This window comes from Pelobates fuscus, chromosome 2 (genome assembly GCF_036172605.1).
Source record: "Pelobates fuscus isolate aPelFus1 chromosome 2, aPelFus1.pri, whole genome shotgun sequence".
In the NCBI taxonomy this organism is placed as follows: Eukaryota; Metazoa; Chordata; class Amphibia; order Anura; family Pelobatidae; genus Pelobates; species Pelobates fuscus.
Window position 1 is genome coordinate 6732357 of NC_086318.1, and position 26600 is coordinate 6758956.

General features: G+C 40.5%; 1 protein-coding gene across 2 annotated transcripts in view; it reads left to right on the forward strand.

Moving 5' to 3' along the window:
• Positions 1–26600, forward strand: part of DPYSL5 (dihydropyrimidinase like 5) — a 179107-nt gene that overhangs the window by 60129 nt on the left and 92378 nt on the right. For both annotated transcript variants that reach the window (XM_063441896.1, XM_063441897.1), the window contains exons 3-9: positions 10214–10372; positions 11479–11658; positions 12524–12592; positions 16792–16836; positions 17925–18000; positions 21144–21300; positions 26253–26394. In XM_063441896.1, coding sequence (XP_063297966.1) covers positions 10214–10372; positions 11479–11658; positions 12524–12592; positions 16792–16836; positions 17925–18000; positions 21144–21300; positions 26253–26394 — 828 coding nt within the window. The remainder of the gene's footprint in view (positions 1–10213; positions 10373–11478; positions 11659–12523; positions 12593–16791; positions 16837–17924; positions 18001–21143; positions 21301–26252; positions 26395–26600) is intronic.

Consider the following 26600-nt stretch of genomic DNA (forward strand, 5'->3'; position numbering starts at 1 on the left):
AGTGCTTTCCATTAAAAACTTGGTAGTCCCTTAAAGTCCCATATCTCACACAAATATAACTTAATGTAAAATCCCATACATATAGTGTCGTAATATAAAACATATAAAACCATATGCATAATACTTACCATCATGTTATGTGTGTGTGTGATATGGGACTTTACTGTTGGTGGTCGTTTGAACTCAGTATTAAGCCCAAATCCACATTTACTCACAATATGATCTTGTAAGCGACAGTGGGAATTTTTACCACTTTTTTTTTATTATATTTGTTTTAATTGTGCAATTAAAGTCTGTTGTTTGCTATACTAGCTCTTTTCACACCCATATACATAGAATAATGTTATGTTATATTTATGTTAACCCCTTAAGGACACATGACGTGTGTGACACGTCATGATTCCCTTTTATTCCAGAAGTTTGGTCCTTAAGGGGTTAAAGAAGATCTGCACTAATATTAGTGTATTTTTTTTCTTTTTTATGATATCATGTGATGTGATGACCGTCTGACGCCATCTACTGGTTACATACGTATTTTACATTATTTATTTGTAGCGTTTAGTGTGGGACTCTTCATCTAAAAATGGCTTCACTTCTTTTACAGTCTGACGCGAACTGTGGAGTATCCCTTAGCAAACGCTAGCACTTATTCTAAGTTACTCTTATTCTATGTTCGAATTAAGTTCCTCCAGAACTGGTAATTTAGTCGTCTTCTTCCGCTTCATACAAAGAATGTAGAAACAAATTACATGGGGAAAGTGAAAAGGAAATAAGGTGTGGTTATGAAAGTGGTCATCTGTCATAGTCCCTTATAGTTGGACTTTGAAATCTTCCCTGAAAGGGGTCAGTAGCCAGCGTGTACACCGTAATTTTATTAGTGGCCCCACCTTAACTCTGAGTTTCTCCATCTGCTTGAACCACACTCCCAGCTTGGGGGTGACCGGTTGTCTCCAGAACTGTGGAATGACTTGTTTGGCCATGTTCAAAATGTGAATCGTTATAGATTTATCATCACAGGATCTTGGATGGGCAGTTTGATATAGTAGCATTGAAGTTGGCCTAAGGGGAGGAGGTGTGTCTTAGAACATTCTTAGCATGTCATGTATTCTTGTGCTGTAAGTTTAAATCATTGGACAGTCCCACCATAGGTGAAATGTAGGCCCTCTCTCCCTCCTGCACCTCCAGCATCGGTCCATATGGTTTGGGTCAATTGCATACTTATAATTTGGAGTGCAGTACCAGCATGTCAATAGCTTATTTGCTGTCTATTGTGTCTTGCGCGACACCGAGCAGTGGTGTATTAGGTAGCATGCCTTATCAATAAGTTTCTCTCCAATGAAAGTTCCTACTTGCCCATAAAAGAGGGTGATTCTGAGGGGTCTGCATTTGGAGCCTAGAATATAAACAGGAGACTCTTAAACTGGTGTATCTGTGTATTGTTGCTGGCTTGTTGGTGAGCCACAGATGTGATGCGGTCCTCAGTGGCCTTTGATCGGGCCAAGATCCCTGCAACCTCTTCTCTAAATATGTCGAGGTCGGCGGTGAAGTAGGCCCGAAGATTCTTCATGAGGGCCTGTATGTCGCCTTTCGTGGCCGGAGCTTGTAAGTCCTCAGGCGGTGGTTCGGCAGCGGGCCCACCTGTATATGAGATTTTGTCCAGGGCGTCCATGAAGTCTTCCTCGGAGGAGGAGTTAGGGGAATCGGGTGGCGCCTCCATTTTGGTTTTAGGCCGCTGTAATAGCAGTTCGCTGATATTGTGGGAGCCTTACCCAGCGAGGGTTTTCATTTTTTGGGCTTTCTTCCCCATATCTAGTGCTTTGGCTGCCGAAATCGGGTGTTCAGACGCATTAAAGTTGATGTCTGTGTGGTTTTTCGCCGGAGCTCAGCCGCCATGCGTCTGCTCCCTTCAGAGTCGAAGCCACGCCCTCAACATTTTAACTTTTTAAACATTTTAACAGGTCATGTTACATTTTAAAATCGGACCCCTTATTTGATAGCAGCTTCACAAGTCTTGCATCCATTGAACTTGTGAGTGTTTGGACAGTTTCTGCTTGAATTTGTTTGCAAGATGTCAGAATAGCCTCCCAGAGCTGCTGTTTGGATGTAAACTGCCTCCCACCCTCATAGATCTTTTGCTTGAGGATGCTCCAAAGGTTCTCAATAGGATTGAGGTCAGGGGAGGATGGAGGCCACACCATAACTTTCTCTCCTTTTATCCCCCATTTATCCCCCATAGCATACCTCTGGTATTCTTTGCAGCATTATCATGCATGAAGATGATTTTATTACGGAAAGCGTAGTTCTTCCTTCTGTACCAGGGAAGAAAGTGGTCAGTCAGAAACTCCACATACTTTGCAGAGGTCATCTTTACACCTTCGGGGACCCTAAAGGGGCCGACCAGCTCTCTTCCCTTGATTCCGGCCCAAAACATGACTCCACCACCGCCTTGCTGACATCGCAGCCTTGTTGGAACACCAACCATCCACTACTCCATCCATCTGGACCATCCAGGGTTGCACGGCACTCATCAGTGAACAGGACTGTTTGAAAATTAGTCTTCATGTATTTTTCTGCCCAATGCAGCCGTTTCTGCTTGTGAGCATTGGTTAGTGGTGGCCAAATAGAAGGTTTAAGACTCTGGAGGATTCTACACCTTGATGTCCGTGGGACTCCAGAGGCACCAGCAGCTTCAAATATCTGTTTGCTGCTAGTTAATGGTATTTTAGCAGCTGCTTTCTTGATCCGATGAATGGATCTGGCAGAAATCTTCCTCAATGTGCCTTTATGTGCACGAACCCATCTGTGCTCTGAATCAGCCACAAATCTCTTAATAGTGTGATGATCACGCTTAAGTTTTCGTGAAATATCTAATGTTTTCATACCTTGTCCAAGGCATTGAACTATTTCACTCTTTTTGGCAGCAGAGAGATCCTTTTTCTTCCCCATATTGCATGAAAATGGTGCTCTGCTTAAGAATGTGGAACACCCTCCTTTAGTAATTTTGCCTTAAATTGGGCTCACCTGGCAATCTACTTATCACAGGTGTCCGAGATTGTTTTCAGTGATCAAAAGAGCCCTGAGACACAACGCCATCTGTGAGTTAAACTGAAAAACAAAAAAAATATTTAATCTTTGTGAAACTTAAATAGAATTTGCATAATAATTTGGAACAGGGTGTACAATGAAAAAGAAGAAACAAGACAAAATAGTGTAGATAGTTTAAAAACTACAAATTGATATAAAAGGTATATAGATGGCATAGGAGATAGTGTTATAGGTTCGAAGATAGCGTTATACGTGGAAAGATAAAATCTAGATTTATTATTCCTCTGACGTATAATGGATTAATTTAGTCTCGACAAGAGACTTTTTCAAGTAAAAAAAACTCAAGCCATATAAAGAATTTCTGGGCTCTTATTTTTTTTTAAATTGTATCTAATTTTATTTTAATTTGGAGAAGAGAAGTGCTTTGCTAGAGCTCCTCTCCTCTACGAGCTTAAACTGTGGTTCTTACCCTCATTCAGCCTCAGTTGGAATGAGTTAAGCGACTTACACGATTCTTTACTCAACTGAGACCCACTGACGGTCGTTCAAGATTGTAAGGAACGAACTGCCGGCACAGCTCAACTCATGCGGAATGCTGTGCACCGGACGGGGGAGGCAGCTGATCTCCCGGGCCGGAGCTGCTCGATGGCAGCCAATGCTTAACTGGAGCCCCGTCACCCTGTCACCTCCCCCTCCCCCCGGACTGATGCGGTTGATCCCGGTCCACCCTTGGGAGGCTGCCCCGACCTTGTGGGAGTTGGAAGCAATGCCATATTAATTACCACAAACGACAATAATGCCAAAATGCAGATGCAGAGTGGGTCCCTGGCAACATTGAGGACAAATCTGACATCTTGCTGGACAGAATTATCATAAATTTTGGGCACAAGCTGGAGAATAGGAGGCACCAACCTATTCTGACTCAACTGGACGACCACTCATCGCAAAAGCCAACCCCCACCAAACAACAGAAGCCCACAGCTGCAGCAGCACATCGGGCCTCAACATGGCAGCAAGGCAGGAAACGTGCCTTGCTAGGACACCCAGCTGCCCCTCCACAAAAGGGTACACACTTACCTCGGAATCACCCTCCAAAGCCCTTGGCTGTACCAGCGGCAAAAGCGGCGGCGACACATCCATCACACTTCTAACAAGCACAAGACAGCGCAAAAGCTGTTGTTTATTACCCTGAGGCAGGTCACATAATTTAGCCTCCCGGGGATATAACCTTGTTGTACCTGCTCTTGCGATGTCTTGTTTCACATTATTGAGAGTGCAGGTTTTTAGCATGACCCTTATTACCCACATGGGTTAGTGAAGCCTCTCGTGCCTTATACGCCTTTTCCACACATAAGCAATTACGTTCTATCTTGATGAGACACGAGTACTAGTCCTGATCATGCAGCCTGTACTTTTTAATCTTTTCATTTTTATCTTCATTTATAGAAAATGTGAAGTTACTATGTATATGCTATGCTATGTATATATGCCACAAATCGTTCTGCTTTGTTTATTGCCAAACTCGCTTCAGCCGTTGGGGCATAGCGGGAATGTTTGTTACATTAATTCATGCACGCAAATATAAAGATTGACAAAAAAGTATCCAATTTTTATTCCCTATTTTATTTTAGTTATTTGTTTTATTAGGCTTTTTTTTTTAATATTGGAGCAACCTGTTTGTACTATTTATAAAACCCGCCTGTACCCACATTATGTTACCAAAGGGAAGAGAATAATCACCCAACTGTGGGGTAAACCCAATTGTAACGGATTCCCTATACTCCGACTGAGTATATCCGTTGAAGTCTCCCAGGTTCCGAAGTGAAGCAATGATTATAACTCTGAGCTACCCCAAACATCAGCCTAGACTTGAGAAAGGGTACAAATGAACTGGTTTATTACTGCCATGTTGCTTGCTTATATACACAACCACCAGCAGGGGGTCTTCACATAATACAATGCAAGCCCCTCCCAAAGATCTCTGTGCCTGGGAGATAATTGCGTTAAAGAGGCAAACAAAAAAATACCCCAAAACATCATAAAAATATATAATAACCCCACAAAAAATACTTTCCAAAATAGCCCTGATCTGAGCACCCAATTTCTCCAAATAGCGCTCAGATCCATGCAGTGTAGGGAAAACGCCACTGTATTAAAGTTCTGACCGGCCGCACACGTGGTCCTATGCCCAAAACAGTTCCAGGGCATTTGGTGCTTTTGACCTCCTGGGGTGTTCTGCCTGGGTCTCAGGTAGAGTTTGTTCCCCTTAGTCTCAGGCACCTTCGCTCCAAAAAGCGCTCTCCTGGCGGGATGCAGAGTGGTTCAAAACCCCAGACCAAGCTGTCCGGGATCCGCACGGTTACCCCATGCCAAAAAACGTTCCATAGCATTCGCAGCTAAGTCCCGCTGAGGTGACCGGGAACCCACCAAGTCGGCTAAGTACCGCTGAGGACAATTTGTGGGTTTGGTTCATGCGAACGGCTGCCAGGGAGCTAGTGTTCGATTCCATTCGCATGAAGGAAAACTGCCGAACCAGGGGCATCCAGCGAAAGCTGGTAATGGTTCCTGAAGAGATTTAACTCCCGAACAGGCTCTTTGTATACGGCCCATAGTCCTTGGGCAGGAGGCTAGCTAGCAGGCTACTCCAGGAGCTCGTGGCATCAGCACATTTGCCACACCAATTAACAGGGAATTAAAGGGGCATACTAAATACCAAAACCACTACATTGCTTTTCATGTTGTCTGGAGCCACCTAATGACATTCTACTGTTATATGAACAGTTTTAAACGTACCTACGTTGCCCCAGCTCTGGCAGTCCTACGTTGCCCCAGCTCTGGCAGTCCAACCAGCTCTGGCAGCTTTAGTATCCTGAAGTAGCTACTGTGCTTAGAGTGCCCCTTTAAGCTATATTACGCATGCAGCAAATTTGAAACCTTTGCAGCTTTTGACTAAACCAGGAAGCCAGGGCTTATGCTTATTTACGTTCTACCAAGCAAAGAAAGACCGAGCACCAATTGAATATAATCCCATGCAGGTTTATTGTAGCATGATGTGCAAGGTTTTGGCTTGACAAAGGCTCTTCAGAGCCAAAATATTGAACTTTAATTGAACCTTAATCACTCGCAGTAGGCTGCTGCAGGCTCTACCAGGCAATTAACAGAGCAGAAGAAATTTGAGAAAATCTCAATTAAACACAATGTGCAAATGTACAAATCACACCATTTTGTTAATTCAAGCTGTGGTGTTAAATCAGGGGAGGTGTGGCTAGGGCAGCATAATCCGAAACAAAAGTGAATAAACCCCTAAATGGCAGTCAATTAATCAGTGAGACTGCAGGGATATGATATATAGACAAAAAATGTTTCATTAAGTTGTTTTGGTGCTTAGAGTGTGCACTTACTGTCTCTTTGACTGTCTTTCAGTATGTGTAACTTTCTATCATTATTTATGTAAAATGTTTCGGAGCAGCGCACTCACAAAATTACAGCTTTCTATTTTACAAGGCTTTGTCCATATTGTGTTAAGCCCACCGCTACGTCACAGTACTCCAATGTCGGTGGGTCCTACACTAATTACGTCACAGTACTCCAATATCGGTGGGTCCCACACTAATTTCGTCACAGTACCCTAATATCGGTGGGTCATACAGTAATTATGTCACAGTACCCCAAAATCGGTGGGTCCAAGTACATCACAGTACCCTAATATCAGTGGGTCCTACACTAATTACGTCACAGTACTCCAATATCGGTGGGTCCCACACTAATTTCGTCACAGTACCCCAATATCGGTGGTTCCTATACTAATTTCGTCACAGTACCCTAATATCGGTGGGTCATACAGTAATTATGTCACAGTACCCCAAAATCGGTGGGTCCCACACTAATTACATCACAGTACCCTAATATCAGTGGGTCCTACACTAATTACGTCACAGTACCCCAATATCGGTGGGTCCTACACTAATTACGTCACAGTACCCCAATATCGGTGGTTCCTATACTAATTATGTCACAGTACCCCAATATCAGTGGGTCCTACACTAATTCCAATGTTAGAAACAAATTAAATAGTGCTAGTGCTAAATAAGCCAAAGTGTATAAAATACATACAATGGTGGATTACACTTCTTATGGCTTCCTAAAAATAAAAACATAACATATAGTGTAATACAGTAAATATATTATAAAAAAGGAAGATGGTAAAGATCATGTACTCACAAGCCGGGAGCCAAATAAAATCATATGGCTCCCATGAGTGTTGCAGTGGGACACTTAGTAGGACGTCCCTGTCCTTTCTTTAGTCGTTCTGAAGGTAACAGGAACAACGGAAAAATAAATTCTTTCTTGAAACTGAATTTATTAGATGTAAAATGCTGGTAAAAAATACAGGACTGCTCTTAACACAACAAAAAGTTAAAAGAACTAAAGTACAATAGCCAGATGGCTATCCAAGTCCATAAAAAGCACTAAAATATAAAGTGCAGATGAAGCAGGCATAAATGTCCTTAGTGGTCTTGAATAAAGCAGGCACAAATGTCCTCAAAGGTCCTCATACGCGTTTCGCCCCTAGTGTGGGGCTTCCTCAGTCTGTAGTAACTTATGGGGTGTTTGGTGGTCTTTTATGCCGCGGTTTGCGGCTTATTTCCGGGTTCCGGTATCGGCATTTGGAACGGATGTTGCGTTCCATGCGTCGGTGACGTCACTTCCGGTTTCCCATTTCGGCACTTTTGTGACGTCACTGGAACGTGCGGTGGAACGCACGTGCGTTCCACACTCGTGCATATGTGGAAATGAAAAAAACAGGGATATAAACAGATAATTCTCATACTGAAACATATCCAAATAGGTAGTCTTCAGAAAAAAATAATCTTATTACAACATTAAAGGTATGGAAGGTGTATTCTAATATTGATCTGTTACTTTGGTAACAACACCTTAAGAATATTGCACAGGAATATATAAACAATATCTAAACATATATTCCAAAGTATACAACAGGGGTAGGATCCACTTCTAGGGTCCTATTGAAAACAAGGTGATGCAACCATGAATCTATAAAAGTGCACTGTTGTAAAATCTTTTATTCACCCGATGTGTCAGTGACTTAATTAAAGTGCCATATTCTAGTGCTTTAAAGCGCTTCACAATGCTTTAAAGTGCAAAGAGTATTTCAAAAAAAGTGACACAATTCGAAATCTGAGTTCAAGCCATTTGGTATTAAAGTGTTGAATTCAAATATAAATTTCATTTCTTCTGACCCTATTTTTTTAATATAATTTCCTCCTCGCCAATCTTTTTTAACAAACATCAATGGGCAGAAAAAGAGGGTCTCTGGATTCTGATAGTGATATTTTTTGAAATTATTGGAGACACTGTGGGTTTTTAGCCCATTCCTTATATTTCGGATGTGTTCTGAAATACGCACATGAATGCATCTAATAGTACGACCTATGTAAAGAAGATTGCATGGACACTTTAAAATATATATAACTCCTTTTGAGAAACACGTGAGTTGGTCTCTAATGATGAAATCTTTATTAATATATTGTTGTATGTTTGTAAGGTATCTCTTTTTACTCCTCGTAGACCTGCATGCTAGGCAGGTACCACAGCCGTAAAAACCCTTCCCTTGTGTAAAAATGTGTTTAGTAGCTGTCGGGCCTTTACTGCTTTGTACTAAAGATCTTTTTAAATTCAGCGCTCCTCTGTATGTGATTTGCGGTCGTGTTAGTAAAATTTATTTTAAAATGGGGTCATCTTGTAAAAGGTGCCAATATTTATTAATGATTTTTTTTATTTTTCTGTTTTGGCCGTTAAAATTACATATAAAAGGGATTTTTTTTTATCTGTGTGTCTTGTGAATTTTTTCTTTTATATGTTAGAAGTTCTGAACGTGATTTCTTTTGAACTTCTTCTAATTCTAAAGTTAACTGATCCTTCTTATATCCTTTCTCGACTAATTGTTCTTTTATTTTTGTGGCTTGTTGTCTATAGTCTTCATTATTGGTACAATTTCGTCTAATCCTTAAGAATTTACCCTTTGGTGCGTTTTGTAGCCACGGTTTGTGGTGGCAGCTGTTCTTTTCAATGTATCCATTGGTATCCACTGTTTTAAAAATGTTTTGTGTAGTAATAGAATTATTTTGTATAAAAATGTGTAGATCTAAAAAAATGGATGTCTGTTTGACTGTATGTGGTAGTTAATACGATACCCCAGTCATTGTCACTCAAGAAAGAATTGAACATATCTAGAAGTTCGATCGAGCCATTCCAAATAAAGAGTATATCGTCGCTATATCGGCGATAGCACACCAAATTCGACAGGGATGTTCGGAGAATATGAAGTGTTCCACCCAGTATGCCATAAATAGATTAGCATAACTGGGTGCGAATTTGGTGCCCATCGCCGTTCCTCCTATTTGGAGGTAGAAAGTGTCATTGTACCAAAAAAAGTTGTTGGTGAGAATGAGATGAATACCTTCCAAAATAAATTGGATTTGGTCTTCGTGAAAATTGGCTCTATGTAAAAAATATTGTACTGCTTTAATCCCTATTTCGTGGGGAATGATGGTGTATAGGGATGTCACGTCACTAGTGACCAAATAAGAATTTTCGTCCCATTGTGTATTATTGAGTACCTGTAAAGTGTGGATAGTATCTTTTAAATGCGATGGGTTTTTTATCACCAGGGGTTGCAGTAGTGTGTCTATGTACTCTGAGACTCTTGAAGATATCGAGTCAATCCCTGATATAATGGGACATCCTGGAGGGTAGGTGAGATTTTTATGGATTTTTGGAAGGTAGTAAAAATTTTAGGGTGTGGAATATGTAAATATTTACTTTTACTTTCAAAGTGTATTGAAATAATCTGTTGTAAGAACATTGCGAATATACGGTATATAATGTAAAATTAATGTGATAAATGTAATTGAATAAATGCAGATTCAGAACTCAAGAATTATAGTGTGTTCCGGGTGTGCCTCCAATTCCTCTATTTTATTTCTATCAGTATTTATGTGTCTGTTATTATTAGTGATTCTGTCTCTCTCTCTGACTGTCTCTCAGTATGAATGTCTCTGTCTCTCTCTGTGACGTTCTCTCAGTAAAAATGTCTCTGTCTCTCAGTATAAATGTCTCTCTAAGCAGTGCTCCATTTTACTTGCAGGCAGCATTGATGGGTGGCACCACCATGGTTATTGGCCAAGTTCTTCCCGACAAGGACATTTCACTGCTGGACGCGTATGAGAAATGCCGCAGCTTGGCTGATCCCAAGGTTTGCTGTGACTACGCTCTGCACATGGGCGTCACCTGGTGGGGGCCCAAGGTAATGCCATTAGGATAAAGAGGGCTTGCTATACCCTTCATGCCCTGACTCCAGACTAACACTAGATTGGTTTTACTTCCTGCTATATATTACTTTCATATGCTGATAAATAATCTTTATCAAGGAGAAAAGCAGCAATAGAATCATTTTGTATTATACCATCCCATTTCCGTGTTACCCCAATCCCTCACCATAAATATTTCCTCATCTGTACAGTGTCCTTAATACCACACTCCGAGCACCATGACCGGTAAAACCCACGTTGGTGTTAATGATGCCAGGAGTGACCTGGCTCCCTCCCAATGTCATCTGGCCATCTGTTAGAATGGTTTCACAATTTACCTGGCTCCCCCAGGCACTGCCACATTTGGCCTTCCCCTTCGGGTCTGATCCAGGACCACGCACATTGGATGAGAACACACAGCTAACACTGCTTAGATTAAAAAGATATACATAGCCTGTAGACCCTGGCACTCTCCCTCCATACCCTGCTAAGGGCAGCTTCAAACTATGAGAAGACTTCACTGCATTATTTACCCCTACTTATGTATTTCTGTGTCTTCCATTCACGATGATCTTGTTTCCTCTCCTCATGTATTTATGTGTTCTCCATTCCAGATGATAGTTTCCCCTCTTCTTATATTTCTGTGTCTTCCTTTCCCGATGATCTTGTTTTCTCTCCTCATGTATTTCTGTGTCCTCCATTCCTGATAATCTTGTTTGACCTCCTTGTGTTTTCTGTGTCCTCCATTCCTGATGATAGTTTCCCCTCTTCTTATATTTCTGTGTCCTCCATTCCTGATGATCTTGTTTCATCTCGTCATGTATTTCTGTGTCCTCCATTCCTGATGATCTTGTTTCCTCTCCTCATATATTTGTGTCCTCCATTCTTGATGATCTTGCTTCCCTCCTTGTGTATTTCTATGTCCTCAATTCCTGATTAACTTGTTTCCCCTCCTTAAGGTTTTTCTGTGTCCTCCATTCCCGATGATCTTGTTTCCCCTCCTTGTGAATTTCTCAGTCCTCCATTCCCGATGATCTTGTTTCCCCTTCTCGTGCATTTCTGTGAACTCCATTTCACATGATCTTGTTTTTGCTCCTTGCAGGTGAAGGCAGAGATGGAGACCTTAGTTCGAGAGAAGGGAGTGAACTCTTTCCAGATGTTTATGACATATAAGGACCTGTATATGCTGCGTGACAGTGAACTGTACCAGGTCTTCCTGCATTGCAAGGACATTGGCGCAGTTGCTCGAGTCCACGCAGAGAATGGTGACCTGGTTTCAGAGGTGAGTGTGTCCACCATGTCCATCTGTAATCCTCTGTGTGTGAAGAGTTTTTTTTTTTTTTCTGCTCAGTAAGCAACAATGCACAGGTATAGACAGAGAGGTGCTCTCCTATTGGAAACAACTTACCATATTATCCTACTGCCACTAGGTTTACACTCCCCCAAGACATGGTATACTACTCTAGATGGAGTAACCTCCCTCAAAATAACACACTAATCTAAGACTGATGTCGATGGAGTAACCTTCCACAGAAATCATACACTACCCTAAGAGTAACCTCCTCCAGAAATCATACAATACCAAAGACTCAGTAACCTCCCTAAGATTGAGTATATTACCCTAGATGGAGTAACCTCCCCCAGAAATCATACACTACCCCAAGACTGAGTATACTACCCCAGATGGAGTAACCTCCCCCAGAAATGTTATACTCCCCACAAGACTAAGTATACTACCCCAGATGGAGTAACCTCCCACCAAGACTGAGTATACTACCCAGGATGGAGTAACCTCCCACCAAGACTAAGTTTACTACCCCAGATGGAGTAACTTCCCCCAAGACAGAGTATACTAACTTATATGGAGTAACCTCCCCCAGAAATTGTACACTCCCGCCAAGACTGAGTACAGTACCCTAGATGGAGTAACATCCCCCAAAAATTGTACCCTGTCCCAAGACCTAGTGTGTACTAACCTTCCCTAGAAACTGTACACTCCCATTATGGAGTAACCTCCCCCAGGTCATGTACATTTTCTAAAGAATGAGTAAGCTCCCCCATCTCACCATATGGGCAGCACAGTTTAACAAAAGCCTGGCACTTCTCATTCTCCATTCATTTACTAGTATTTTGTGTTTCTTTTACAGGGTGCTAAGGAGACGCTGGAGTTGGGTATCACAGGCCCAGAGGGCATAGAGATTAGCAGGCCTGAGGAGGTAATCAAACTCTTCTTTCCTTATTGTACAATGCTGTGAAGGATTTGTATGTATTTACCTGTGTGCCTTCGGTTATGCCTTCTCCCTGCAGTTTAAATTTGTATAATAAGTTTGTTTCGTTTGTGTATGTTGAGCAATGTATTCGTCTACCGAACAGAGACCACCCTGTGTAGCAATCAGAACTTAGAACGTTGAGGAAACCGCACTTAATTGCTCCTAGGTGGCCGCCATTCCGCATACGAACACGTGGCGAGAACAAAGGATGGCGGCCATCTTAAATCTCACGAACGCGGTCAGCGGGACTTACGCATGATTTGCCTGGAACTGTTTTCGGCATGGCAATTCCGCAAACACCCGGTCACCATTGGAGTCCCGGCTGACTACTTTCCACTTCACGAATCAAACTGGCATTCGGGAGGTGGAATCTACCGAACAAGGGGAGCATTTCTATATAACCAAATACAACATTCGTATGGTAGTTTTTGTGTAATTAGACGCGAACGGAGACCGGCTCTTGCTACTGATTTCATGGAACTGTAAAGCGGATACCACCACATGGCGAGCCGGTCAAACTTCCACACGATGCGACACGGAAACTACCGAACTGAATTTCGTGAGATTTGGATATGTGACTCCCAGTATCCTCAGCTACCCAGGGATGTAAATCTTAACTGTATGTGTTATGGAAAGTACTTTTCTGAAAATGCTGTAAATTGTAATGTTTCTGGCCAGCAGATAATTGAGTTTAGTATGTTGCTGAAACTCAATTATCTAGCCTGGCCCAGAGGAGGAGTCTGTTACTGTTTAAATTGAATGCCTGTTGCTTCCAGTAAATTAGTCTTGTTCCAGCATTAAGCTTTGGCTCATGTGTGGATTATTTGGCGATACCAGCGATATTTATTCCTGTGGATTATTGGGAATATTCTTTTATGGGGAAAAAGGGAAGATTGGACGGTGATACAAACTACTACCGTCACAAATGCCATCTATCAGCACACTATGCTCCATATCTCTCCCAACTGGCCACTAGCAATCATGTACTTCGTTTCACGAACAGCGACTATCCGGGCTGTTCGTGAAATGAATACGGGCCCCCCTGATAGACCACACATTAAGGGACGTGTGGCGCTCGTTAACCGATTGCAACAGTGTTGCAATCGGTAATTAAAGGCTCTCCTAGGTGGCCGTCGTTCAACTACCGACCACGCGGCGGTCGGCCATCTTGGATCCTTTGTCTCTTCAGCGGTGTTTGGTCGTCGAGTGCCTGGAACTGAAAACGGCTACTCGACGACACGAACACCGCTGGACTTCCAGAGCGGTCGGGAGTTCCGCCCGCATCACATTAATGTTCCCCATCCGTGTTCGGTAGTTTTAAACCGGACTCGATGGTTAAGTCTATTTTGTGCGCCGTTCGGTAGTTTTAGCTGGGATCTGAGCGGTATTCTCACGTAATATAATACCAGACTCCAGCTATCTACCGACCGTCCATTCGTGCAAATAAGGTGAATTATGAGAAAGTTATGTACTTAAAAGTAAAATGTCGGTTCTGCTGCACGGAGGGATGTTACAAATCGCTATTTGTAACTGGCCCTTTAAACGAGAAATTGCCCTGCTTCCCTGGATTGTGGAGAAGCATGTTTGCCAGCCTCCTGCCTCATGACTATGGCCCCTGGAAGATTGTGCCCCTGAAAACTTATTAACATTTATTGGGTGTGTATGGCCCTTTAAGAACCGTCTGGGGACATATTGTGACTTTGCTGAACAATGCCCCTTTAAGACTATGTCCCCAGACCGGTAAAATAACTTGTTCCTGGCTTTCCCCCACTTGGTTCAGTAAATAGGGCTTACTGAACCAAGTACCACACAGGCGGACCACCCAGAAGCTAAAGTGTGCAGGCAATTTACCTCCCAGGCTGTGAGGTTACTGCCGGTCAATTGCACGTGGCGGCGGCCATCTTGGTTTCCTCGAATGCGGTCAGCGGTGTATGCTAAAGATTCTGTGGAACTAAAATCGGCTACACATTCTGCCGAACACCGCTGACCCTTACCTTCTCCCATACTGAACTTGCAGCTCCAGAGACTAAGTCCCGTTCGAAATGGGACTTAGTCGTTTTTTCGCATGAAATTGACCGACCGCACAGCCCAAATCTATGGAACTGTTTTGGGCAGGAAATTGTGCTTGCGGTCGGTCATAAAGGACTTCCAGCTAACTTTTGATCCACTGGAGGGATTTGGCTGATTTTTGGAAGTGTTTATGTTTGATGTATGCTGAGTCTGAATATGCAACTTTTATTGAAATTGGATGTATGGTTTTAAAGTTACAGTGTGTGTGTAAAAACTGTATTTTTATTGTATGTAATAATTGGTTTAACTGTTTATCTGAGGGGAGGGAACCTGTGGGCTGTACTATGCTGTTATTGGTTAATTTCATCCTCCCCCTGGGAGTGTCCTGTGTGTACCTTATCGTAATAAAAAGCAGGCTGGGTGTTCCAGTCCTCAGACCTCTTCTGACCCTCAATACGTAGCCTCGTCTCGTTATTGGAGGGAACTGCTATATCACACTGGGGATTGCTATGCGCTGCATATTCCCTTGAGCTCTTAATCACTTAGCTCTTTTAAGAGCTTGTTCCGGATACGCTCTCCAGGAGGAGAGATCTTCCCCACACGTTCCTGAATGCTGAAGGTTCATTCCAGGGTGGACGGAAGACGGCGCGGCTCCAGTTAAGCTACGGCGGTTGTGGAGCCTGCGGTGGTTGTGGTGTCGTCTGCAGTGCTTGGAGTCCTCTGAGAGCGCTAGGAGCATCCATCAACGGAGGGTACTCGGTCGGAGTACACGGAGCTCCGTTACAAGGGATAATCCACTTAACGGTGTATCCCAGTGGGAGTGTCCCTCTCGTGCAGCAGTGCCTGATGGGAGAAATGCCCAGAATGTTAAGTCTCCCATGTAGTCCCCTACTGTATTACCCCTGCTATGTCAGTATGGAAACCCCTTGCATGGGGAAGCTGTGAATAAAGACCTCAGTTGACTCCCAGAACTGTGTTTCGTCCGGTTACTGGGTGATTTGGGATATTGCCTTACTTTTCAGCGCTGACTGTGGATTTACCCTTAATACCAGCGGAGATCGTGGATTTTAATATTGCACTCCGCTACAAGGACTAATTTTCCCAGACTTCTTTGCTGGCTCCCAGAGATTCTGGGAATTGAAGTCCAAGAACAGCTGGAAAGGAAGAGGATGGACAATCCTGTTATACATGATGGGTATGAAGCTTCTGTCCACAGTGTGTTCATAAAAGATCAGAAACCAAGTCAGGGGCAGCCTTGCTTCATACTCTGTATAGTAAAGGCACTGTAGACAGACTGAGAAACGAACTGCTAAACATTATTATCACAGTGACAGAATATTGCACAGAACTTGACAATTTCACAAAACAGCATGTAACTGACAAATTAATTCCTGAAAATAGAAGATGATCTTGGGCTTACGACCTTAATTTCTTAAAGGGATGTTTTCTATAAATATTGTGAAGTTAACCACCGTTTTAGTAGCTCTTCCTAATGGCTAACAGATGTATACGTTTAATGATTTTTAAGTTAGGTTAGCGTTAGGAATATTTCTATTCAGGGATTCCTATATTAAATGAAAAAAAGGAAAAAGGCAATTTTTCCACCACCACAACACTACTTGGTGCTGCCGCCCGCTCTGGTGACGTCATCCTGCAGGCGTCACTTCCATGAATTCTCATCCAAACCTATGTTTCCCATAAAGAAGCATTGGTAAGAGAATCACATGCTTCATAGGGTCAAACCTGGACATTGCCACGCAAGCACCTTTGTTGGCTGTCTACTAAAAGACAATGTTTTCCATCGTGGGGCTACACCAAGACCACTTCATTGAGATAAAGTGGTGTACGTAACCTTAGTGTCACTTTAAATACACACTGGTAAGTTCTTTTCCTAGATACCCAGTCCTTGTAAAAGATGACCACACAGCGACCATCAGAAGATGCAAACAAGACTTTCTAGTTAGATCTTTCAGTCTATACATTTTGTAGCTGATCAGCTCCAATAGCCTGTGGAATAGCCATTTATGAAACATGTTGGGGCCAATCCAGACATCAAGGGCCCGTGGTACAGTGAGCTTTTTCTGGCAATTGTGTTTTTTAACCCTGTCCTCTCTTTTATTCCCTCTTGTAAATAGCTGGAAGCAGAGGCTGTGCACAGAGCAATAACCATTGCCAACCGGGTAAGAGCCACAATCACATGACAGCTATTGTGAGAATGCAGTCAATATGTATTGCTCCCAGGGCTGGATTTCTTCCTGGTCACAGCATGTATAAAGCTCTCCCGGTCTTTAAAAATAAGTACATCGTTTGTAATAATGTAATTAGATATGCGATATTTAAGATACCAAGAGACATGGCTTAGCCACACCCACACATTTTATGGCAACTTGGAAATAATCTGGCCCTGTCAGAGCCCCACCATGACAATATTTCTTTTAAATACCCACCATGCCAGTCTACGTGTCAAAACCCCACCATGCCAGCCTCTCAGAGCCCCACCATGCATGTTGCTCTGTCAGAGCCCAACATGGCTGTCTTTGTGTCAAAGCCCCACCATGATTGTCTCTCTGTCAGAGCCCCCACCATGACGGTCTCTGTCAGAGCCCCACCATGCATGTCTCTCTGTCAGAGCCCCACCATTATTGTCTCTCTGTCAGAGCCCCCACCATTATTGTCTCTCTGTCAGAGCCCCCACCATGACGGTCTCTCTGTCAGAACCCCCACCATGATGGTCTCTCTGTCAGACCCCCCACCATGACGGCATCTCTGTCAGAGCCAACACCATGATGGTCTCCCAGCATGCCTGTCTGTCTCTTTCTCTGTATGTGTGTGGTGCCCTTTGTGTCGCTGGGTGTGTGTGGTGCCCTCAGTTTCACTGTATGTGCCTGGTGCCCTTTGTGTCGCTGTATGTGTGTGGTGCTCTCAGTGCCACTATGTGCCTAGTGCCCATTGTGTCGCTGTATGTGTATGGTGCCCTCAGTGTCACTGTATAGGTCTGTTGCCCTCAGGTCACTGTATGTCACTGGTACCCTCAGTGTCACTGTACGTGTGTGATGCCCTTTGTGTCGCTGTATGTGTCTGGTGCCCTGAGTATTGCTCTATGTGCCTGACTCCCCTTAGTGTTGGTGCCCTCAATGTCATTTTATGTGTCTAGTGCCCCCAGTATAGTTGTTATATATGGTGCCTTGCCCCTCGGCTTCTGTTATTGGTAGAATTGTTCTGATACAGTGTGATAGATAATGAACTCTTTATTGTTGTTGCTCCCCAGACCTTTTGTCCGTTGTATTTGGTGAACGTGTCCAGCATGTCAGCTGGTGATGTCATCGCGTCTGCCAAGATGCAAGGTATTATGTCACTAATTGTCACACTTACTCCTGGAGCTGATTTCCTTACCTTTACATTACACTTTGGATGTTGCCAACTTGCACATTCATGGAAACATTGAATAATTACATGTGTATCCCTCTGTGTTCACCTTCATTTTGTGACAATTTCATAGATTGTTCTGTGTTTGAAGAAACATTCCCACCATCTTCTTTTTATAGAGCCCTGTGTATTTATAAATGAGGTATATATTGATAGAGCTCTGTGTATTTATAAATGAGGTATATATTGATAGAGCTCTGTGTATTTATAAATGAGGTATATATTGAGAGAGCCCTGTGTATTTATAACTGAGGTATATATTGATAGAGCCCTGTGTATTTATAACTGAGGTATATATTGATAGAGCCCTGTGTATTTATAAATGAGGTATATATTGATAGAGCTCTGTGTATTTATAACTGAGGTATATATTGAGAGAGCCCTGTGTATTTATAACTGAGGTATATATTGATAGAGCCCTGTGTATTTATAACTGAGGTATATATTGATAGAGCCCTGTGTATTTATAAATGAGGTATATATTGATAGAGCTCTGTGTATTTATAACTGAGGTATATATTGATAGAGCCCTGTGTATTTATAAATGAGGTATATATTGATAGAGCTCTGTGTATTTATAACTGAGGTATATATTGATAGAGCTCTGTGTATTTATAAATGAGGTATATATTGATAGAGCTCTGTGTATTTATAAATGAGGTATATATTGATAGAGTCCTGTGTATTTATAAATGAGGTATATATTGAGAGAGCCCTGTGTAATTATAAATGAGGTATATATTGATAGAGCCCTGTGTATTTATAAATGAGGTATATATTTATAGAGCCCTGTGTATTTATAAGTGAGGTATATATTGATAGAGCCCTGTGTATTTATAAATGAGGTATATATTGAGAGAGCCCTGTGTATTTATAAATGAGGTATATATTGATAGAGCCCTGTGTATTTATAAATGAGGTATATATTGATAGAGCCCTGTGTATTTATAAATGAGGTATATATTGATAGAGCTCTGTGTATTTATAACTGAGGTATATATTGATAGAGCCCTGTGTATTTATAAATGAGGTATATATTGATAGAGCTCTGTGTATTTATAACTGAGGTATATATTGATAGAGCTCTGTGTATTTATAAATGAGGTATATATTGATAGAGCTCTGTGTATTTATAAATGAGGTATATATTGATAGAGTCCTGTGTATTTATAAATGAGGTATATATTGAGAGAGCCCTGTGTAATTATAAATGAGGTATATATTGATAGAGCCCTGTGTATTTATAAATGAGGTATATATTTATAGAGCCCTGTGTATTTATAAATGAGGTATATATTGAGAGAGCCCTGTGTATTTATAAATGAGGTATATATTGAGAGAGCCCTGTGTATTTATAAATGAGGTATATATTGATAGAGCCCTGTGTAATTATAAATGAGGTATATATTGATAGAGCCCTGTGTATTTATAAATGAGGTATATATTGATAGAGCCCTTAGTATTTATAAATGAGGTATATATTGATAGAGCTCTGTGTATTTATAAACGAGGTATATATTGAGAGAGCCCTGTGTATTTATAAATGAGGTATATATTGATAGAGCCCTGTGTAATTATAAACAAGGTATATATTGATAGAGCCCTGTGTATTTATAAATGAGGTATATATTGATAGAGCCCTGTGTATTTATAAATGAGGTATATATTGATAGAGCCCTGTGTATTTATAAATGAGGTATATATTGATAGAGCCCTGTGTAATTATAAATGAGGTATATATTGATAGAGCCCTGTGTATTTATAAATGAGGTATATATTGATAGAGCCCTGAGTATTTATAAATGAGGTATATATTGATAGAGCCCTGTGTAATTATAAATGAGGTGTATATTGATAGAGCCCTGAGTATTTATAAATGAGGTATATATTGATAGAGCCCTGTGTAATTATAAATGAGGTGTATATTGATAGAGCCCTGAGTATTTATAAATGAGGTATATATTGATAGAGCCCTGAGTATTTATAAATGAGGTATATATTGATAGAGCCCTGTGTATTTATAAATGAGGTATATATTGATAGAGCCCTGTGTATTTATAAATGAGGTATACATTGAGAGAGCCCTGTGGATTTATAAATGAGGTATATATTGAGAGAGCCCTGTGTAATTATAAATGAGGTATATATTGATAGAGCCCTGTGTATTTATAAATGAGGTATATATTGATAGAGCCCTGTGTATTTATAAATGAGGTATATATTGATAGAGCCCTGTGTATTTATAAATGAGGTATATATTGATAGAGCCCTGTGTATTTATAAATGAGGTATATATTGATAGAGCCCTGTGTATTTATAAATGAGGTATATATTGATAGAGCCCTGTGTATTTATAAATGAGGTATATATTGATAGAGCCCTGTGTATTTATAAATGAGAGAGCCCTGAGTATTTATAAATGAGGTATATAATGATAGAGCCCTGAGTATATATAAATGAGGTATTTATTGATAGAGCCCTGAGTATTTATAAATGAGGTATATATTGATAGAGCCCTGAGCATTTATAAATGAGGTATATATTGATAGAGCCCTGTGTATTTATAAATGAGGTATATATTGCTAGAGCCCTGTGTATTTATAAATGAGAGAGCCCTGAGTATTTATAAATGAGGTATATAATGATAGAGCCCTGAGTATTTATAAATGAGGTATATATTGATAGAGTCCTGTGTATTTATAAATGAGGTATATATTGATAGAGCCCTGAGTATTTATAAATGAGGTATATATTGATAGAGTCCTGTGTATTTATAAATGAGGTATATATTGATAGAGCCCTGAGTATTTATAAATGAGGTGTATATTGATAGAGCCCTGAGTATTTATAAATTAGGTATATATTGAGAGAGCCCTGAGTATGTACATTTTTAGAACCATTCTTGGTTTCTAACAGTGTATAATCAGCCATGTTGTATATGAGCCTAGGTTAGATACTGGGTGATCTTTCCTATAAATGTGAGCGGCAGCCATTACATCCTGGATTTCGTAATAACTGCATGATTTTATATACGGTAATAACGGACATTTCTTTTCTTCAGGTAAAATTGTTTATGGAGAAACCACAACAGCCCATGCCACCCTGAATGGTTTGCACTACTACCACCAGGACTGGTCTCACGCAGCGGCCTATGTTACTGTGCCTCCACTTAGACTGGACACCAACACACCCAACTACCTTATGAGCCTGCTGGCAAAGTAAGATAAAGATGGTCTCCTAGGGCAATCTGTGACTGTGGGCTATAATATCTTGTTATATAACGTCGGAGATCAATCCGCGGGGATATAATATCTTATTATATAACGACGGAGATCAATCCACGGGGATATAATATCTTATTATATAATGCCTGGATCAATCTGAAGGCATATAATATCTTATTATATAATGCCTGGATCAATCTGAAGGCATATGTGAAGGATTTTCCATGTACTTGCCTGTGGGCCCTCAGTTAAACCCTCTCCCTGCTGTTTAATACCTGTATCTGTTCGGTTTAAAATGTATAAAAGAAATGTCTGTGTTTTATGTGTAAAAGGTGACTTTATGTATTGTAAAGTGTTTTATGTCTTTTTGCAACCATGTGCTCAATGGAGTCTGCTTCTAGCCCTGGATAATTGGATTACTTTCCCCATTATCTCCAGGATAGAGGCCTCTGTAAAACCTGTTTAAACCAGATTGCCATGCTGCCAGCCAGGGACCAAAATATACTTTTACTAACTTCTGAACCCCTGGTCTGATTCATGCCATTTTTGAATATGTTGTTCCCCTGAATGGATTGATTGTGAATATGTAATTTTTATGTGAATGTGATGTATGGTTTTAGAGTTATGAATGTTAGGTAAAAAGTATGTTTTAAACTGTACGTATAATTGGGTTACCTCTCAGGCTAAGGGGAGGGAATCTGTGGGATGTAACCATTGTGTGATTGGGTAATGTTTAATTGTCTGTGCACGTCTCTCTTGCAGGGGAGAATTGCATAAAAGCAGAGTGTGTGTCATTAAAAGTCAGTCTTGTTCCAGCATTAAGCCTTGGCTCATGTGTGGATTATTTGTCGAGACCAGAAATTTATTACTCTGTGGATTACTTGCTGATTTTATTTTATGGGAAGAAGGGAATGCTTGACGGAGTAACGGATTGTACCGTCACAGCATATAATATCTTATTATATAATGCCTGGATCGATCTGAAGGCATATAATATCTTATTATATAACGTCGGAGATCAATCCGCGGGGATATAATATCTTGTTATATAATGCCTGGGATCAATCTGAAGGGATATAATATCTTATTATATAATGTGAGATCTCATTACATAGTGCCTGAGATCAATCCACAGGGATATAATATCTTGTTATATAATGTGAGATCTTATTACATAGTGCCTGAGATCAATCCGCAAGGATATAATATCTTGTTATATAATGTCTGAGATTAATCTGAGGGGATATAATATCTTATTATATAATGTGAGATCTTATTACATAGTGTCTGAGATCAATCTGAGGGGATATAAAATCTTATTATATAATGTCTGGGATGAATCTGAGGGGATATAATATCTTGTTATATAATGTGAGATCTTATTACATAGTGTCTGAGATCAATCCGCAAGGATATAATATTTTGTTATATAATGTCTGAGATCAATCTGAGGGGATATAATATCTTATTATATAATGTGAGATCTCATTACATAGTGTCTGAGATCAATCCACAGGGATATAATATCTTGTTATATAATGTCTGAAATCAATCTGATGGGATATAATATCTTGTTATATAATGTGAGATCTTATTACAAAGTGTCTGAGATCAATCCGCGGGGATATAATATCTTGTTATATAATGCCTGGGATGAATCTGAGGGGATATAATATCTTGTTATATAATGTGAGATCTTATTACATAGTGTCTGAGATCAATCCGCAAGGATATAATATCTTGTTATATAATGTCTGAGATCAATCTGAGGGGGATATAAAATCTTATTATATAATGTGAGATCTTATTACATAGTGCCTGAGATCAATCCGCAAGGATATAATATCTTATTATATAATGTCTGAGATGAATCTGAGGGGATATAATATCTTGTTATATAATGCCTGGGATGAATCTGAGGGGATATAATATCTTGTTATATAATGTGATATCTTATTAAATAGTGCCTGGGATGAATCTGAGGGGAAATAATATCTTGTTATATAATGTCTGAGATCAATCTGAGGGGATATAATATCTTGTTATATAATGCCTGGGATGAATCTGAGGGGATATAATATCTTGTTATATAATGTGAGATCTTATTACATAGTGTCTGAGATCAATCCGCAAGGATTTAATATCTTGTTATATAATGTCTGAGATCAATCCGCAAGGATATAATATCTTATTATATAATGTCTGAGATGAATCTGAGGGGATATAATATCTTATTATATAATGTGAGATCTTATTACATAGTGCCTAAGATCAATCTGCAAGGATATAATATCTTGTTATATAATGTCTGAGATCAATCCGCAAGGATATAATATCTTATTATATAATGTCTGAGATGAATCTGAGGGGATATAATATCTTGTTATATAATGTCTGAGATCAATCTGAGGGGATATAATATCTTGTTATATAATGCCTGGGATCAATCTGAGGGGATATAATATCTTGTTATATAATGCCTGGGATCAATCTGAGGGGATATAATATCTTGTTATATAATGCCTGGGATCAATCTGAGGGGATATAATATCTTGTTATATAATGTCTGAGATTAATCTGAGGGGATATAAAATCTTATTATATAATGTGAGATCTTATTACATAGTGCCTGAGATCAATCTGAGGGGATATAATATCTTGTTATATAATGTCTGAGATCAATCTGAGGGGATATAATATCTTGTTATATAATGTCTGAGATCAATCTGAGGGGATATAATATCTTGTTATATAATGTCTGAGATCAATCTGAGGGGATATAATATCTTGTTATATAATGTGAGATCTTATTACATAGTGTCTGAGATCAATCTGAGGGGATATAATATCTTGTTATATAATGCCTGGGATGAATCTGAGGGGATATAATATCTTGTTATATAATGTGAGATCTTATTACATAGTGTCTGAGATCAATCCGCAAGGATATAATATCTTGTTATATAATGTCTGAGATTAATCTGAGGGGGATATAAAATCTTATTATATAATGTGAGATCTTATTACATAGTGCCTGAGATCAATCCGCAAGTGTAGCGGAATGCAGTGAGCCTGTCCTGCAAAATGCCTGTGTGACTGTGTTTGTATATGTTTTCCCTATGTTGAAATTGCTATTCGTGTGTGTATTATGTGAATTGTATGGTATTCGGTAGTTTCCATCCGTACTATATACTTATGGAAACTACCGAACGGAGGGACCACCCCAGAGAGAAGTGTGCCGGCTATTAAAGTTCACATTCCTTCCAACCGCAAGTTAACCGGCTCATTAGCATTGTATCTGGGTGGCCGCCATTCGGCATGCGTACACGTGGCGGCGGCCATCTTACGCATGAAAATCCCAGCGGTGTTTGGTCGTCGAGTGCCTGGAACTCAAATCGGACACTCAAACAACCAAACACCGCTGAGACCTCCAGAGCTCCGTAACTGCCGAACGGAGAAACATAACGAATCCCCATTCGGTAGTAATAAAGTACCGAATGAGGGAATCACTATCTAGGTGAATGTAAATGTGGATGGCAATTATAAATGCCTGTTTTAACTGCCGAACGGAGACCGACCGCAGGGCCCATTCTCGTGGAACCCTTTTCGGATACCAACTCGTGTGCGGTCGGTCAAACTTCCCCTGCCTGTAACTACCGAACCCCTGGTCCGATCTGGGTGAATTTTGGATATTATATTCACCCAGATCAGGGCTACCTAGCGGTACCCTGATATTAAGGATATGTGATGGTTTAGGGGTACATCCAAGTTTGGGGTAAAGTACTGTACAACTTAAGGGGATTATGACTCACTCTGAGGGGAGGAGATGTGTGGGAGGTAACAAGAATGGTATTGGTTACTGTCATAATTACTGCAGTTCCCTCCCTTGCATGGGAGCAGGCTTTATAAGAAACCTTGGAATAAACGATTGTCAGTTCTACTCCTGAAACTGTGTGTCGTCCAGTTATTGGGAGTACTGTGGGGATTTCGCTGAACCTTTTTACCTGCTGGAAACTCTGCTGTGGATTTACTAATGACTTGTTCCTGAGCCTCCCTTAGATCTAAAGTGGAGAATAGCTGCGAGAAATCAGCTCTCCGCTACAGCAAGGATATAATATCTTGTTATATAATGTCTGAGATCAATCTGAGGGGATATAATATCTTGTTATATAATGCCTGGGATGAATCTGAGGGGATATAATATCTTGTTATATAATGTCTGAGATCAATCTGAAGGGATATAATATCTTATTATATAATGTGAGATCTTATTACATAGTGTCTGAGATCAATCCACAAGGATATAATATCTTGTTATATAATGTCTGAGATCTTATTACATAGTGCCTGAGATCAATCTGAGGGGATATAGTATCTTGTTATATAATGTCTGAGATCAATCTGAGGGGATATAATATCTTGTTATATAATGTCTGAGATCAATCTGAGGGGATATAATATCTTGTTATATAATGTCTGAGATCAATCTGAGGGGATATAAAATCTTATTATATAATGTGAGATCTTATTACATAGTGTCTGAGATCAATCTGAGGGGATATAATATCTTGTTATATAATGTGAGATCTTATTACATAGTGTCTGAGATCAATCTGAGGGGATATAATATCTTGTTATATAATGTCTGAGATCTTATTACATAGTGTCTGAGGTCTGTCTGTGTAATTTTGAATTTGATGGTTTCCATTACACAGTCTGCAATGGGTTTTGGGGTGTTATAGTGGAGATGGAAGGTGGGGACGCACATTAAACAATGTTTAGACTCAGACCTATATTGTTTTATATGATAACGAGAGCTTGAGATGTTTCTCTCACTGATACCATAGCTCTTGTCACATTGGTGTGTGTTTTTCAGAAGGTTTTTGCATTGTTGTCCTTTGAGTAAATGACTGCAGATGATAGTGTGCTAATATTGTCCTTTACAGCGATACTCTCAACGTAGTGTCTTCAGATCACAGAACCTTCACCACTAAACAGAAAGCCATGGGGAAGGAGGACTTCACCAAGATTCCACACGGTGTGGGCGGAGTCCAAGATCGCATGAGTGTCATCTGGGAGCGAGGCGTGGTATGTGTGCTTCTTGTCCCACTTAATATTTTCAAACCAGGGCTTTCTTACATCACCTGCCCCATATTTCGCTCCATGTAGAGCACCCTTGTACATTCATGTCTAGGTTACCTGTAATGGAGCCACCGTACTCCGGCTGAGTACCTCCATTAGGTCAGCTTCCTAACGGCTGTCAGGGTCCCGGGATTCAGCTGAAGTATTTAAAG